Source organism: Pterocles gutturalis, unplaced genomic scaffold (genome assembly GCF_000699245.1).
Source record: "Pterocles gutturalis isolate BGI_N339 unplaced genomic scaffold, ASM69924v1 scaffold23242, whole genome shotgun sequence".
NCBI lineage: Eukaryota > Metazoa > Chordata > Aves > Pterocliformes > Pteroclidae > Pterocles > Pterocles gutturalis.
In genome coordinates this window covers 14934-30174 of record NW_010113459.1, presented here as the reverse complement: position 1 = coordinate 30174, position 15241 = coordinate 14934, and the positions used below count along the sequence as shown (strand labels likewise).

Below are 15241 nucleotides of genomic sequence, written 5' to 3'. Positions count from 1 at the left end.
GGGGGGGAGGGGGTGTGTGTCTCAGACTGGGTTGTATTTTACTTTTTTAAACCTTGCATCTTGAAATCTTTCTAGGAGAGCTTGCTATCAAGCTATGCAGTGAGAGGGCTGAATGGAGTTGGGTGGAGGAAAGAAGTTTGCATTGCTATGAAAAGCTGTGAAGGGGATTTTGTGTTTTGTTTTTTTTTCCTCTGTGGTAGAATTGCTCTGTTTTGTTTTGATTCTGTTTTTGGCAGCTGTGCTCGACCCATGAGCTGATCTTATCTGAATAGCTGTCTATACTGGAGGAGCTACATATGAAGTCGCGGTGCACCATCTGCATTCTCCTTACACTTGTAGCAATGTTGTCTGACAGCTTTATTCAGTGTCTGTATGTGGATGTTGAGAAGAAGATGGAGAAGTGATCTTCCTAAGAGATCTAATGATAGAGATGCAGTTCTTTCAGTCTCTCTGTTGCATGCATCATTACAAAAAGAATATAAGCCATTTTACTGTCACCTTAGACTTCTACATTTTTCGTTAGAGGGAGTATTGATTTTTCTCATCAGTAGTTTTGAAGGTTGCTGAAGGGTACAGGAGTATGAGAACTGACATTTTGTCTCTGGTCAGTGCTGGAGGATCATCTATCAGGTTAGTTTCAAGTCCATGATAGATTATGTCAGGTTCAGAATACTTGCTTAAATCAGGTGATTTCTGAGTTAGTTCTTGATAACCTTTCCTAGACCTTGACACTGGAAGGATCAGTGATTACAGATCAGATCAGGACAGACAAGGGAAACATTTGACTGTACTCCAGTAGATCTGTGACTTTAGATGGCTGCAGAAATAGAAGGTATGATAATTACATTTCCCTTGTAGGTTTAATAACAATTATCAAATTTTAATTCCAGGCTTTGCAATCAGTTCTGACTTCTGAGAAATCGGTGTCTGAAATACCTGAAGCAATGGATGACTTCTTTTGCAATTTCCTGGTCAGACTTGGAATGTCCAGAACCCTCGATTGCTTCCAAACTGAATGGTAAAATATTTTAAGTGACCCTGTTTCTTTGAGAATTAGGAAGCAGATGTTCAGGATTCAAATATTTCCAGTATTTCAGGATATATTTCCAGAACACTCTTCTGAGTACGAGACATTCTTAAATACGTAGTGTTTTACCAAATAAGTGTATTCATATTGAAAATGAGGGTGCAAACTATTGTTTTAAGGACAGGCTTTCAAGAAAGCTGACGCCAGTGAGCTCCTAACCAGGTACCTTTGAAGGACTGTATGTATTTTACCGAACTGTAGACATTTATGAGCCTGAAGTGGTCACCTGGGGCCTCTTTTGTGACCAGTGAAGAGAAATAGTAATTTTTCAGGATGCAACTCAGATGGGTTGTTTAAGCTATCTCCTTTAAGGTGAAATGAATTCAGTGATATTTTCTCAATAATATTGTGCTCTCCAGTGACTACCAATGGAAACTAGATACCAGTTGCAGTGCAGAAGTCATCATTGGATCAAATGAGTCCAGTGCGAAATGACCAGCATTTCATTTCAGCAGTGCTGAGAAACTATGCGGCTTTGTTATTTTCTTGCTTTCCACAACCTGGGTGCCTGCTTAACAACTTAATGTTTTGTAGTATGGTATAGTATTTTCACCCTACTTGTTTGAGTATTTTTGGACATGTATCATACATACATTGTATTTTGAAACAAAGTAATCACAGTTGATACTTGGGTCATTTTGATATACCAGTCAAAATAATATGGTTGGTTAGTTTGTTTTTTCCTTTTTAAAATTTAATTCATATAGTAATCAGAAGAGTAAACTCTTGATCTGTTGCTATCTTCTTTCCCCCAGATTTTATAGATTGCAGAGATTTTGACCGTACTTCTTGCAGAAGTTTAAAAAGGCAGCTCTGTTTAAATACTCTGCTTTCACCACCACTCTCTTTATATATGGAATCCCACAGGATGTATGCTTTTTTAATACTGATAAAGAATGGTGTGCTAGGAGTGCTGCAAAGCTTGAGAGCTGGATTATTTTGGAGCAAAAGATTGCACTTGTCATAAAGTTCGATTGAAATACTTTCAGTTACAAGCTTGCTTTGAATCTACAAGTTACGTTGGAAAGATTCTGAGAGGTGGAAACACCTCCCTGAATTATCTTGTAGTCAGTCTTTAAACATCAGAGGTTCAGAGATTTGTTAATAAGGTCTCTTGAAATGGTTTAATTTGAACATTTGTAAATATGAAAAGTTAGAAACATTTTTTCCTATGAAAGCCTTGAAGCTTTTCAATTTTCTTAGAAATATTCTCTAATGGGAAATCATTGCTGTCATTTGCAAGGCTGTGCTCTTATTAGCGTAGAGCTCACCAATCAGGCCTTGCCTTTGGAATTAATAATGATCTGGCTTTTGATAGCGTAACAGTGGGACTTATAGTGCTCCTTCTCTAAGGAATCATTTAGTTCTGTGTTCTTTTTCAACAAGAGAACTGATATGAATAGCATTAAGTTTGAAGAAGTTTAACAGTTTTTATGGCAAGAGATAATTAATACTAGACAGATATAAATAGCGACCTTTTTATGAAACTGCAGCTTTCTTTGAAGCACTTAGAGTCTGACTTTATGTCAATGGCAAAATTCAAATTGCTCTTTGCAAGAACAGATCTTAGCAGGCCCTATCTTGTAAATCCTTAGCTATACATATATTTTCCTCTATAAGTAATATTTTTAATTTCAGCAGATTACAGATGAGCTCAACATGTCAGGATCTAATCTTACTGTATTGAGACTTTCTGCATTAATACCTTATTTCAAAGTGTTTCATGTTGGTATGAAATAGATAATTTACAATATTAATGAAACTGAGAGCAGATTAGTGTACTCAGCTTCCTCATTATGTATTGGGACGACACTCTTGCTTTCATGCTGTGGTGATCAAGTACTAATGGAATTTAAAATGACAAATTAATTAACGTAGGGAAAATTTATCAAAAAGCTTGCTTTGGAATAATTGTCTGCCTGAGATCTAAAGGTCACTTAAATTGGACCAAATTATCTGTGTTTATTTCAGAGTTTGAGAAAACATTCTGTTATTCTATCCAGCTCTATAAAATGTCATTATTTGATTGTATTTTATTTTAAGCCAAACACAGTCTTTTTCTATGATATAATGAATAATTTTATCACACGTGCAGTGATTTTTTTTTTTTCTTCCTTCCCTTTAGGTAGGTTTTTTGCACATAATCTTTTTTCTTCCAGTTATACTTTAAGGACCTTAAAAACAGATTAAATTATTCTTGGAATATCTAATTTACCATTAAACTTTCTATTCCTTTGATATGCAAGACTTTATAGTGCTTTTGTTTATTAAAGATACTGGATTGACAGCTTTGGAGTAGGAAGTGCAGGAGCTGATCAACTGTAAATTCATGCATCCGACAGTCTGTACTTCCTAATTCCAAAGAGCTCACTGCTGCTGGCAGCATTTTGCCAGTCTGATGAGCAGATGAATCATTTGCTGTTTACACATACGCACAGAGCTATCACTGAAATTAGATAGTGTAGTCATTGGATGGGTAATCTCTAAGTGTTCCTAGAGACCAGGCAGTGGTTCAGTTTGTGAATAAAAGGAGAGCTGCAGACTAATTATGGAAACATAATTTGAAAATTCTTTGCTGTTTGATGTGGTTAAAATTATGAATAAATTTAGGTGACCAAGGAAGGTGAAAAGCCATGTCTCTTGCGTATGCCTTGCAAAGATGGCCTGGGTTGTGCATAGCAGAGCCCATGCAACAAAGCTACTGTGTGTTTGCTCTGCATAAAGGCAGACTCATGACAAAAAAAAATTTCCTTCTTGTGGAATGAAGAAAATGGATATAGGTTGTGATCCTCCATGTCACAACTCCCTGAAGACAGTGGAAACAGTCTGTTTTTTTCAGGCAGACCTAAGTTTCCTCTGCTCTGTGCCCTCTTTGGCCTGGAAATCATACAGTCACATTAAATGTACGTTGTGCTCTGAGTTCATGCATCCTGAGAGAAACAAGGCTTATCAGTTCCAGGACAGCATCACACTAAAACAGATTCAGTTTTTGGATTAGAACTGGCTCAGAATACAAGTGAAGTAACCTCAAGTTTTATTTGCAAAAGGCCATGTGGACATACCTACTTTCTTGCATATGTAACAAGCATAACGGAATAATATAAATTTTCTACTTATGTGCTACTATTGATTGGGGGAGTGCACTGGGGCAAAAAAAGTGCTTTATTTTACTGTGCTCATTTCTTAGCCTTCTGTTGAAACTGTTTAAGAGGTTATCAGTTGGAATGATAATTTTCAGTAAGAAGCTCTTGTAAAAGCTAAGACTTGTAATTTTAATCCCTGAATGCATCTCTGGGTGAGTTATCCCTTGGTAAAGGATTAACCTGAGCTACATACCAGTTAGTTTATTGCAAGGCCTTTCTGCAACATGATTCCTCCAGAACCCTTAGAAACTTAAAATTTAATGTAATATATATAGTAGTAATGTATAATTTTTTAGTTGGTCGGCACTGGGCTTTGATCATAAAATTATAGTTGCCCCTCTGTTCCTTAGGTTTCCAGATTCTTGGTTAATTTTAAATAGCTATTCAAAAATAATAACTCAGTTGTTCGGAAAACCTTAGCAAAATGCTTGTGACTGCTTGGAACTAACCAATTTAATTTGCATCACAGTTCCCTTCTGTAATGGAAAGAAGTGAGGACAATAGCTATTTGGCAATCAGCTAGGTATGTAGGAGTTCTGCGAGTTTTACAGGACTGGGTTGATGAAAGATAATGAGATTTCACAATGCAATTTTGTTGTGTGGTTTTCTATTCCATTTCTACTACATGCACAAAGGCCTTCATATTTAGTAGTGCTGTTAGACAAGAGCATAGTAAATTTATCGGTAATAATTGTATTTCATTAAAATTGTCTTTCAGAGCTCTGATGGAGGCTAAGTTCATCAATTATCCATGTCTGATGTGTCTTTGTGCAGAAATTTGATGGTTTTCATGAAGTGGAGTTAGGGCGTTCAGTGGAGAAATTTTTCTGGCAAATAAAGGAGTATGTAGAGTTTGATCATTTGCAATGAGAAGTGCGCTTATTGTGGTTGCAATAGGAATTGTACCTGCTCATCTGTCAATGTTTATTTGAAAAAAAAACAAAACAGCAAGAAGAACAAAAACAAACAAAACCAACCAAGCTTTTTTCTTGGTATTAAAGCCAGTTGCTCCTGTAATTTACTTAAGAAAATGAAGTGATGATAGAATAAATTTTGCTTTGGACATGTTAGTGTAATTTTTCAATAACCTTTCATCTGCTGGTGGTGATTGTGAGTGACAGCTTAATTCATAGGGATGAGCTTTCCTAGAAGTATCCACAGAAAGCAGATAAGTAGCTGCTGACTGTAGGAAGTAATTTGGACATAAAAGTTTATAACATTCCACTTAAGGTTTGGGTTTTTTTTTGTTTGGAGGATGTTAAGAAAGAGCTGCTTGTCCAGAAAGAATCCCTTACTCTACAAACACTTTTTTTTTTTTCATCTAGGAATGCTGTGCTTACTGTCTTTGTTTCAAATCTGCTGCTTGTGTCCAAGTGCAGGACATAGCATTTAGTATATTTTTGTCTCTAATTATTGTTGTTATTTTCATACTTCCTTATTACTTGGGAAAATAAAAGAGCACAGATTGAATATATTTTTCCCTTGAAAAGGCAAATAATGTTTCTATTATTCCTTCTGGTGAGTTCCCACCCAGAACATCTTCCAGCTGCAGTCAAGACCAGAAGGGAAGAAGATTGTGGGCCTGTAGTTTTATCTGATATAAATTATTTATAGCTCCGTTGAACCTTTGCTGAACTGATGTTATGGCTACAACAGTGCACAATGTCTTAGTCTTCAGTGGGTCTATAAAAGTTTGTACCAACTGACGGTCTTGCTCTTCTGTCTTCTGGGACAGAACTAAATGAAGAAGTAGATGTTTTGCACATACACGTACTGTATTCTGGAATCTCCTCTGCAATATCTGCTTGCACAGAAGCATCTTATCCTTGTCTACATAGGCTTGAATCTTGATGTCATTAGGAATAATTTGACAGATACTGATAGCTTATAATCGTTCCTTGAACAAGCATGATTCTGCAGAAGCTTTATTTATTTTGTGTGGTGGCAGTCACGTTTTTTCGATCAAATTTAGCTTTTCTGAGTCCTTTCTAATATCACTGATGTGTTTTTTTTTTTTGGTTGGTTGGTTTTTTGTGTAGAAGACACTTAAGTACTTAAGGTGCTCTGTATTTAAATGCCTTTAACCCTAAAATTAATTGTGTCAATGCCTACGTGCTTTTTGCTCCCTGTTAGAGTATTCTTACTTTTTGTTGACAACCTACCAAAGATGGATCATCCTAAAAGATATGACAATGACTGAGCAGACTTTATTGCCAGGGGCTATTGAGATTCCTAGGTTGCTACACAGCATTACATGCTGCTCCAGATTCCCTTTTATTTTTCAAAATGCAAGTTAGTCTGTACACATCTTTAACTAAAGCAGCCTTTAGGCTTCTACATCACAATTATGTTTTCTTGGGGGCTGGTAAAATAAGTAAATATTGGTAAATATAATTAAATGAGGCAAGGGCAATGTAAGTAAACAGGAAGCAATGGAGAAATTTCCCAAGGTGACCTCTGCATTCCATGTTAAAGATAGCTCATAGAATTATTCATCCAGGTTATCTACAGCTTTGTCATCTTATTTGAGTCCTCAAAAATAAAAGATCTTGAATATATTTGAGCATATGAGATAAAAAGAACTGTGTGTATATACAAATGTTTGAAGAAGAATATTTTTTCTGTCTTTTAAGCTATTTGGAAGAAAGGAAGGAAGAGAACAATTGTTTAAATTGAAGTACTGTGTCATACAGGACGTGTCTTTTGACTATTATGAACAATAATACATTTTAGAATGAAAAAGCCGTAAAATAGTGGTGGGGTAGTACTGTTGGTAACTGTTAATGAGATGATAAATGTCTTTGTGATTCCGGTTTAGGTAAATGCTAGCGTGAAGAGGGAAACATCAGTGAAGTGAGAAAAAGGGAACATGGAATAAAATATCTCTCCATTTATTTTCTTCTAGGTATGAACTCATAGAGAGAGGGGTGTTCACAGCCAAAGACGTTGAATTGGTTCCAACTGTGTATACCCGCAACCAGCAACTTGAGACTGAGAATAGGCACTTGAGGAAAGATTTGGAAAACTATAAACTTGCTGCTAAGTATGTTGTTTGATCTTAATGAAACTTTGATCTACAGTAGTAAATGGCCAGATAAAGTAAACCCAAGTACTTAGTGGAAATAATAAGTTGCTGTGTGTTATGCTGGCTGTGCATATTTTCACTTCTAGGTGACATTTGTAATTAAAGTTCAATTTTCTCTGAGCTCTATTAGAAACCTAAATCTTCATTTCTTTTATTTGTATTTACTGGCCTATAGAAAACAATTTTCAATATCCAGTAATCACAATGAATTACTACAAAGAATCATGAGAGTATAATATGTAGAACTAGAAAATAGTTATGTGCATTTGGTATTAAAATACAGTATTATAAATTACAGCCACCACAAAACATCAACATAAGAAAAAAATCACTATACATTTATTCTTAATTTTTTTTAATTGCAAAAAATCTATTACTGCGGCCTTAGTGGTAAATGGTATGTCATTGATTATACTCGTGTGTGTGTTGTAGTAGCTGATTTTGAGTCACTTATACTTCAGTCGTATGAAAGTGAAAATATTTAGCCTATATAACGGAGAGATGCAATAATGAACTACATGTAACCTAACCTCTTCTGAGGAATGGTATGCCTGAACACATATGTATGCGTTCATTGAGAATTTATCCTGAGACTTAATAACTCATTTGGATTTTGCCAGTGCATAGTTTTAAAATATGGAGCTGTAAAAAAATGTTAACTCCATCGTTTTGATTTTCCTCAAGATTTCTCAAGCTACTAATTTTCATTTAGATAGTTCTTTTATATGAAAAGTAGCTACTCATATCTTAAATAAGCACTGCTGCTGATAATAACATTATTTTTCAATGATAATGATTTGTTATATTTCAGATTAATTGTTCATAGCCTACTAGTTAAGTAAACAGCTTTAATCATCAAGTCAAATGTTGAGTAGTCTGAATACACTGTTGCACTGGGAGATGGGCCATGTAGAAAACTTTCCTTTATATTAATCTGCAGCTTCTTTGGACAATGAATAGTTAGGGATTGTGTGTCATTTGAGTGGGAGAGTAAAAAGCAGTAATGCATTGTAAAAGAAGGAAAGACAAAATCTGATCCTTCTGAAATGTATTATTGTCAGTGGTAATTTTAACAGGCTTTCCTTTATTTTTTCCCCCCACTATTTTTCTTCTTTTTTTTTCCCTGCCTGTATGAAGCAGAACATGCTATAACAAGATAATCTAAGTGGATTATGACTTGATAAGTTTTCCTGTGTTTGCATAGCTACGTGATTGTTTAAGAACATAAAGCTTAAAACCATTTCCCTGTGATCATGAATGAGTTGGGTTTTTCCCATGGCTATATATTCTATGAGGTGCCAGAAAATTTTTTATACTAGATGTCTAGTTAAAAGGCTGAAAGATTCCATGATCTTGTGCAACAGGAAGAAAGCAGGAGAGGGAAAAGACATTGCCAGTGTGCTAGGTTCCTACAGGCTGTCTGTTAAATACAACTCCCCACACTCACTTCAGTGAACTGTGCTAAACAAATAAATAAATCTATGACCTGAAGTGTTTGATGAAACCTAAAATAGCAATGCTCTGGTGGTAAACAAGTGAGTCATGTCACCTGTTTGGTATTCCAGAGAGGGCGGTGAGATGCAGGGCAACTCTATATGACGTGAGTTAGAAGTGGGTAAATTCTGTTTACTGGCATTTAAATACTGTACTTATTCTGCATGTACCTTGTTAAAACACTATTAAAATTAGTCCTTCTCTCCCCACTTGTAGGGAGAGCTTTATTTTCTCAAGTCTTTCTTCTAGTGTTAGAATGGAGTATATGTAGATGAAAAACTTGTTTTGTGCTAATGGTCAGTACTTCATTTTTCAACCTTTTTGTTTCAAGTAACTTTAAAAGTTTTAATTGATACTAATGTTGAAAGTTCAGCACTTCTGTGGCATTTACTTTGCTTATTTTGTTTTGGATAATTTATGAGTTAAATCAGCACTGTTTCTGGCATAATGAGTGACATTGAGCATTTCTGCTGTATGTAATGTGAGTTACAGTGTTTCTTTATCTCTTTTGGATGAACCCTGATCATAATACTCTATACTAAATCCATTTACTCTAGTGACTGTTAACAGCATTTTTTCTTGTTCCTACATTCAGTAACTGTAGTCAGTACCCTTGCTATGATAAAGCAAATATTCCACCAGGAGCCAAAATTATCTGGAGGACAATTTGAGTTTTCAAGTGTTGTGAGAGAGAATTCACCAGCTTACACAGAGGCCAGAATGCCTAAAGAGCACTGAAGAAATGCTGATTTAACTGGTTAGAAACAAAGGATTTGTGAGCAAAGAAACTCATTTTGCTATATGTATTAGTCAGAAAGCTTTAATTGTGAGATAAAGAGCTGTAAAGTGTATTTGAAGAAAGCTTTTAATTATCTTTGGTAATTCTTCTTGGTACTCTTGACAACCCTCTTGCAGAAAAGAGATGTTATTTTGGACTTAGGCAGTATGAGGTCCTAGGATAAATGACTGTAAACCAATTACCTCCAGCTTTAATGTTGTTTAGCAGCTGATGGAAGAGATTCAGTGTCTGGAAGCTAAGTAAGCTGGAAGCTAATTGTATTTTGGGTATTTTAATATAGTATTTACAGGATTGTGTGGCAAGCAGGTGGAAAAATAGAGTAGGTTGCAGGCTGTTGGTTACATTTCACTGTGGTGTTTCATTATTTAAACAGAAAATCACAGTCTGCTTCACTTCCTGTGTACAACGAGTGTATATTTTTAATAGGTTGTCCAATGTGTGAAGGCATCTTGAGATGTAACAAAAATCTCTGAATGCATCTATTAAAAGAAATAAATGTCAGCATAAGTATGTTACTCCAAAGCTAGCGATAGTTATTACCTTAAAGTTTAGATACACTATTAACCTTTATTTAAATTATTTCTAAAAACACGTCTTATAATTGAAATAAAAACTAATTTTGTGTTGGTTTGTGATGTGACAGTGGTTAAAGTGTACCTTAAGTGTACTCCCTTTCTGTGTCTTTTATCTTGAAGGCTACAGCTGAGCCCTGATTGATTGCTAAGGGGTGTTGTTATCTGCTGCACTATTTATCAAATGGAGGCATAGATATTCCTTCCAATATGCAAGAGAAATTTGAAAACAACATGTCAGATAAATTGTTAACTCTTCCAGGAGACCTGTTAAGTTTAATTCATTGTCTTCAGTGATGATTTGTGTCATTCAAGCCTGTAATATTCTAATATGTGCTTGCAAGTTGAATAATAGATTGTAATTTTATAGTAGTATTAAGCTCTGCCTGTGTGGTGATTTTAAATAGCTTGTGTCCCATATATTTTGGTGTTTTTCTGTGGCTAGACCCTTTGTATTGCCTTTGTATTTTAATGTGTAGGTAGATAATGGTATATCAAGTTTAAGACTGTGTTAATCACAGGGACTGCTAACTGTGCTGTTAGTAAATTCTCTAAACATTTAGGAATTTATTAAGTAGATGGAATGAAAGTTGTGTACAGCTTGTGTCTGAGGTTTGTAGCTGTGTTCACCAACATCAGTTAAGAAGTTTAAATATTTGCAGTTATCTTTCTGTCCCGACTTTTTGAAGCATGCTCACAAATATAAACCCAGTTTACAGCCACAGTAACAGTCAACGTATAAAGCAATCCTGGAAATCATATTTATTATTACTGTTAGTGCTATCACCAGCAATAAAGTCCTCAGCTGATCTCCTATTCCTGTGCCAAAATCTAACCATTCCCACACATTTCTCCACTTGTACAATGAAAAAAATGAAGTGCATACTTTTTCTATTGTGCACCACATGTAAGTGCATCTGTTTAACTACATGGTATGTCTAGCATCCTTGCTACTAAATGCTATAACCTAGATACAGTAAAAACATGAGAGCATATTTTCTAAAACTGTCTTTATTTTATTAAAAATTTCAGGCCACAACTTGCAGCATTTCGGGGATTAAAGTCCCACCTAAATTCAGTGGGAACAGGGCATGTAATTCACCTTTGAAAATCCGTACTTGGTTTTGTTGGACCTTGCCCTCTTCTGCTATTTTTATCGAACTACTTGTTTGAGAAAAGTTTAAATGGGGAGACCTGCAGTCTTTGACATACATCTTAACCAAAAGAAATGGATATTGGCTTTGCTATGGCTATAACAACATCTTTTACTCTTAGAACAAGCCATCTGCTTAGCTCTGGAGGGGCAGGTTTTGTATTCAAGATCTTATGGCAAGTCAGATTTTGTGAGTAGTGTCATGATGGAGTTGTTTTGCAGAACTATCCTGAGACAACTGATTCATTTATCTCTCAAGTCTTTTGCTGTTCGTAGGAGCTTGAGCAGGATCATAATCTGTACTTTGTATCCCATGCCGATATCCTAAATTACTCGGTTTCACAACTTGTGATATTTGTGTCTATGCATCCACAAAACTCTGTGCATGCCCACAGCAACTGTCAGCTTTTCGGTGTTAACTGCAGCGGCAGCCTTGCCTGTTTTCATTTCCCTGCTAGCTTTTTCTCAGCTTTGGCTGATATATAGTGGCATTAATTTACTGTGCTGCTCTTCAGGTCTTTCTCACTGTTTCTGTTACAAGCAACAATTCACACACCAATGTGCACAGAGAAATATGGTTGTTTGTAGAGGTAATAAGTATAGTAAAAGCATATATAGTAAATATGAATTATTTGGATAATTAAATTTAATGCACTGGCAGTTATGGGTCTTCTGCCTGGGCCTGTGATTTTGGCATACTGCATTGTCACAGTCTCTTCCCTAACTCTCCAACTCATGTTGGAGAGGAAATGAGCTTTATTTTTGCAAAGAGCAAATATGTAATTTCTGTGAAAGGCAATTTCAAGCATTCTTTGCAATTACACAATTCATCTGCTAATCTTCCCTGCCAAACCCATATCAGTAAAGGCAAGGAGAAAATCTACAGAATATATAGAGAGTATTTTCTTTTATGTTTGTGGAGCAGAATATCTCAGGGTGTCCCATGGCTGTGTGTCAAAAATGCTTAGAGAATAACAGGTTATCAGTATGTTTGCAATTAATTTTGAAACTGATTTATTTTCCTTCTTGTTGTCACGTACAGCGGATAGGCTGCAAACACGCTTGAATAGAGCCTAGAACTTTTCTAGCACAGTCTTTTCCAGAAGCTCTCTAGATGCATGTATTTGCAAAGCAATGATAGTTATCCTTCTGTGTCCTTCTAGCATGTACTGTTATGTTGGGCTTCAGACACTGTGTAGATGTTAGAAAATCAGTATTGCAATACATTTTCATGTAGGATTTTAAACCCACAACAAACTGTTGTTTTCTAATCACCTGTGATTTGAATGTGTGCCCCCACAAGACCTCTTGTTCTTAAAGTAAGGTTCACATCTGAGATTTAGAATGCCAGGATCCTTATGAATTCTATCCAAAGGAACTGAGGAGAGATAATGGTGAAGGGCACCCATGGTTTTGTACATCAGCTGTCAGCAAAAAGACCTCAAAGGTACACGTTCTCCACCACAGGGCACACTACCAAAAGTTTCCAGCTTTGCTACAGAAGGCATGTGCATATCTGAAAATTAATTCTATGTGTATTCAACATATTGTGTTGAGTAATTAATAGGAGGAGATGAATATTTCTCTTACATGTTCTTTTTACATATAGCGAAGCAAAAGAGGCTTTCCTAAAAATGCAGAAAGAATGTGACTTCCATCGAATGCATCATAAGCGAGTGGTCCAGGAGAAAAACAGGCTTATTTCTGACATTAAAAGGTAAAAAATACTTTCAGCTACCATACATGTGACATTAAAGATAATGTCTTCAATTGTTGCCTGGTAAAAAGATAGTATTGTGGAATTTAAAGTGCTGAAGTAAAGCTAGCTGCATTTAGTTAGTGTCCTGCTAAACACAAGTTCCATGTGACTATTCTGTCGTGTCTCTTAATTTCTGATGTGTGTCATTTTAAAAAATATTTTCCATGGTGTCATGTGGCATTAATAAATACATAATATTGATAATAGTTGATTTTTTTTTACCCAGACCTTTTTCCATAAATATGTAGTGATTTCTGGGTTTAGATCCTTTATCCGTTTTAAAGGTATGTGGTGTCACACTGGGTTCAGAAGCTTTTCATTCATGATGTCCATTGCTGGTATTTTCTGTCCTTTTACATATTGAACTTCCTATATGAAATTTGCTATGTTGCTTCGGTTGCAAATAAGCCCAAACTTGTCCACTGGCATTGAGTTATAATAGTTTATAATATTTAATTTCATACTCTTGTCAATCTGGAATTCTGTAAGTTTTCTATTAACTGTTATGCTTCTTTCCCTCTACAAATAGAACTTTTATATTGTCCATTTGAAGATCACTGAGCCAGGTGAAAGAGTTAAGTTTAGAATCTCTTCTTTGCGCATGTTTGTGCCATCACTTGTTTCAAAATAGCATTGGGAATTGCCTTACATCTGCAGCTCCAAACAAGTCACAGGAATCTGGCTTGTCAATATTGTTATCAATAAATGCATGTAATAGCAACTGCATATTCTATGTCTTTAACCTTGAAATCCATACATACTAGTGCAAGAGAACAGTAGTCAGTGACTTATCCTCTGTGTCAGCTTTTTGCAAAATGCAGTATTTTTGAAGCTCAGTGTCCTGTGTTTCTCTTGAGAGATTATATATCTAACTTTCAGTTCTTCTGAGGATTTAAAGTCGTTGAGTATTCTAAAAGTAATGTGCAGTGAAGAAAGAAATAATAATCATATTGAGACTGTCTTGTCTAGATTAGGATCTTAGTAGTTGGATAATAGCTGTAATTCTTTCTTCCACTGTAATATCATCCACCTGCAAGAAAACAGAAATTAACAACACTGAATGTGCAATATATTTATGAAGGATTAAGGACAGTTCAAAACTGGATGGATTGTTTAAAAAGATAAGACTGAATAAGCTACGAAACCTCTTATTGATCTGATTTGTTATTTTTTTGTTTTCTTGTGATATTCCTCTTGGGTGGTCACATACTAAATACCTTTGCCTGTCTCCTTGGTGTTGACCTTTTAGTGCTTTTTTCTTTTATGTGTTATGTTACACAGACATAAATCTCTGGTTTAACTCATCTTTCAGGAATCATTTGTCCTCTTCTTGTTCACAGGCTGAAGGCACATTATGCATCATATGAACCAGTGCTGAAGCAGTTGACTGAAAAATACCAGACTACACTGAGACAGAAGATGTTAACTAGTTTGGAGAGAGACAGAGCGGTTGGGCAGGTAAAACTGTGGTGAATACCACTTCCAAAGCTGTAAGGAATGCTTTTGGTTTTTACTTTGTTAAATACATAGGATATTTCTGTTAAAACAACCCACTTATGCAGTAGTTTGAAGCAGAATGTTTTAGTGAGTTTCATGTTTTTTTGGTGAAATGTTAATATTGAAAGTTTGTGAAACTTAGTGCCACAGAATAGTGATTCTCAGTCTGCACTTGCTCTGTGCTGCTCTCCATGAGTCAGCAATGTGCAGACCTTGTTGTACTTTCAGTGTCAGCAACTTGGGGAAGGGTGTGATATTCTCACAGATTCATATGCTTCCATCTATGCTTTTAGAAATCTGTTATTTTAACTTTCTTTATTACTTTTTGCTATTTTATTTTTTCCTAAATATGTCCAGGAATGACCTACTTGTTTAGGAAAAAATACATTAAGGTATCAAACACAGTTTTTCTGTCTTGTGAGTTGAATAACAGAGTAGTATTTTACTCTGATAATCTTATCTGACGTCCAAATCATAGAATCATTAAGGTTGGAAAAGACCTCAAGGATCATCAAGTCCAACCATCAACCCAACACCACCTAACCCACTAACCATGTCCCTAAGCACCACATCTACATGTTTCTTGACCCCCTCCAGGGATGGTGACTCCACCACTTCCCTGGGAAGCCTGTTCCAATGCCTGATCACTCTT

General features: G+C 35.7%; 1 protein-coding gene across 1 annotated transcript in view; it reads left to right on the top strand.

Annotated features, from left to right (window-relative positions):
- Positions 1-15241, top strand: part of SPAG16 (sperm associated antigen 16) — a gene marked incomplete at both ends in the record, with an annotated part of 27466 nt that overhangs the window by 4922 nt on the left and 7303 nt on the right. The window contains 4 exons of the mRNA XM_010074515.1: positions 891-1018; positions 7136-7273; positions 12943-13050; positions 14433-14550. Coding sequence (XP_010072817.1) covers positions 891-1018; positions 7136-7273; positions 12943-13050; positions 14433-14550 — 492 coding nt within the window. The remainder of the gene's footprint in view (positions 1-890; positions 1019-7135; positions 7274-12942; positions 13051-14432; positions 14551-15241) is intronic.